The sequence below is a fragment of the Thermobia domestica genome, chromosome 9 (assembly GCF_964235325.1).
Source record: "Thermobia domestica chromosome 9, izTheDome1.hap1.1, whole genome shotgun sequence".
NCBI classification, from domain to species: domain Eukaryota; kingdom Metazoa; phylum Arthropoda; class Insecta; order Zygentoma; family Lepismatidae; genus Thermobia; species Thermobia domestica.
The window spans coordinates 253,630,145-253,632,012 of record NC_137462.1 but is presented as its reverse complement, the minus strand read 5'-3'; the positions used below and the strand labels follow the sequence as shown (position 1 = coordinate 253,632,012).

At 41.3% G+C, this 1,868-nt stretch overlaps 1 protein-coding gene across 1 annotated transcript; it reads left to right on the top strand.

The window, feature by feature from the left end:
- The first annotated feature begins 368 nt into the window (after positions 1–368).
- Positions 369–1,319, top strand: LOC145661192 (baculoviral IAP repeat-containing protein 7-B-like). Its single transcript, XM_081726643.1, has one exon. The coding sequence runs from the start codon at positions 369–371 to the stop codon at positions 1,317–1,319; it is 951 nt and encodes a 316-aa protein (XP_081582769.1).
- The last annotated feature ends 549 nt before the right edge of the window (positions 1,320–1,868 follow it).

Genomic DNA, 1,868 nt, shown 5'->3' with positions numbered 1-1,868 from the left:
AAAAGTGTAGAGGGGTGATCGCTGAAATTTTAATATTTCTCGCTTCTTTTTTTTAATGCGTTGTATCTAGGTAACTGTGCCAGCACAAATTCTGCTGTGTGCTGCACAAATACAAGCATCGGGAGACACTTCCATCGCAAGCATTAATTTCCTCTTTCAAGTGTAGAAACGGTGGTCCCTGAAATTTTAATATTTCCCGCTTCTTTTTTTAATGCCTTGTATCTAGTTAACTGTGCGAGCACAAATTCTGCTTTGTGCCGCACAAATACAAGTATCGGGAGACAATTACATCACAAGCATTAATTTCCTCTTTCAAGTGTAGAAAGGGTGGTCGCTGAAATTTTAATATTTTCTGCTACTTTTCACTAATGCCTTGTATCTACTTAACTGCGCCTGGTCCATCCATGGATGCTCTACGTGATGAAAATGTTCGATTATCAACTTTTACTGACTGGTCGGTATCTTTTATTTCGCCCGCTTCATTAGCACGCGCTGGATTCTATTTCCTCTGCAAACCAGATAGAGTAGCTTGTATATTTTGTAATCTGCAGATTGGTCTTTTTGAACCAGGGGATGATCCGACTGAATTGCATCGTCAGTGTTCACCTTCTTGCCCGCTCTTACAAAATTTTCCTAAAGGTAGAGACGAATGTGGCCCCTATCATTGGACGTATATGCCCAATTCCCGCCCAGAGCGTCTCTCATCCTCACAGGGGCACTCCCCTGCCATCGCAGGTACTTCGGAAATCACAATAACTGGACCCAAATATCCACACTACACTCTCGAAGAACAACGATTGGAGTCCTTTTCCTTGTGGCCCCCTGCGCTAGCTCAAACTCCACAGGCATTAAGTCGAGCCGGTTTCTTTTATGCGAAAAAAGGAGACCAAACTATCTGTTTTTTCTGTGGTCAGGGCCTTCATCGATGGGAGCCCACCGATGACCCCTGGGTGGAACACGCGCGTTACGCTCCCCGCTGCGCTTTTCTCTTACTGCATAAGGGCCAAGATTTCGTAACTCGCGTGCTGCAGCCGGCATCCCAAGATCAATCCCAACCTCCCCCACAACCAGCGGTATTGCCAGATATAGAGATTCCGGTCGCCGCTAATGAGGTTGTTGAAAATTCCGATCGCCCCACAGACGATCACTCCCCCTCCCCTCAAAATTCCCTGTGTAAAATTTGTCTACTTGAAGAAGTACAACTGGTATTCCGACCATGCAATCATGCCGCCACCTGTGTTGCTTGTGGACTGGCGGTTACACAATGCATTGCCTGTCGGGCACCAATTACGTCAGTGATTCGTATTTACATCCCCTAACGGGTAGTTGACCCGCTTGTGATTGCTTTGTGCTTCATTGCTACATATTATTATTCCTCAAATTTTCTTTTGTATATACTCTTCCCGGCCATTAAGTGCTGTCAATATATTTGCTACCTGAATTTGCTTCCTTTTTATTACATTATATATTCTGCCTGACATTTGTTCACCTCACCTACCAGGCTCCTCATATATTGTGTTAGTCTTAGTTTTATTGGTAGTCTTAGTTTTATTATTCAGTATTGTTTCCTTTTTATTCATTACACTTTTCAGCCTTTAAGGTTTATTGCGCTGAAGTTATTAGTTTATTTTATTTTATTTTTTTTTTCTGAGGAGTCTGGGCGGGAAGGATTATATACATATAGCTATGCATAACTAAAATATATATATCAAAAAAATAAAATAAAACAAATGTTGTACGATGATATCAGATATAGAAGTAATCCAGTAGTAACTGATTAAGTGGTACAATAACTTTTAGATATTACCTAGTTATCCTTTTATTTTTATTCACATCGTAAGTTAGTTAGGTTTCTGCTTACTTAGGAT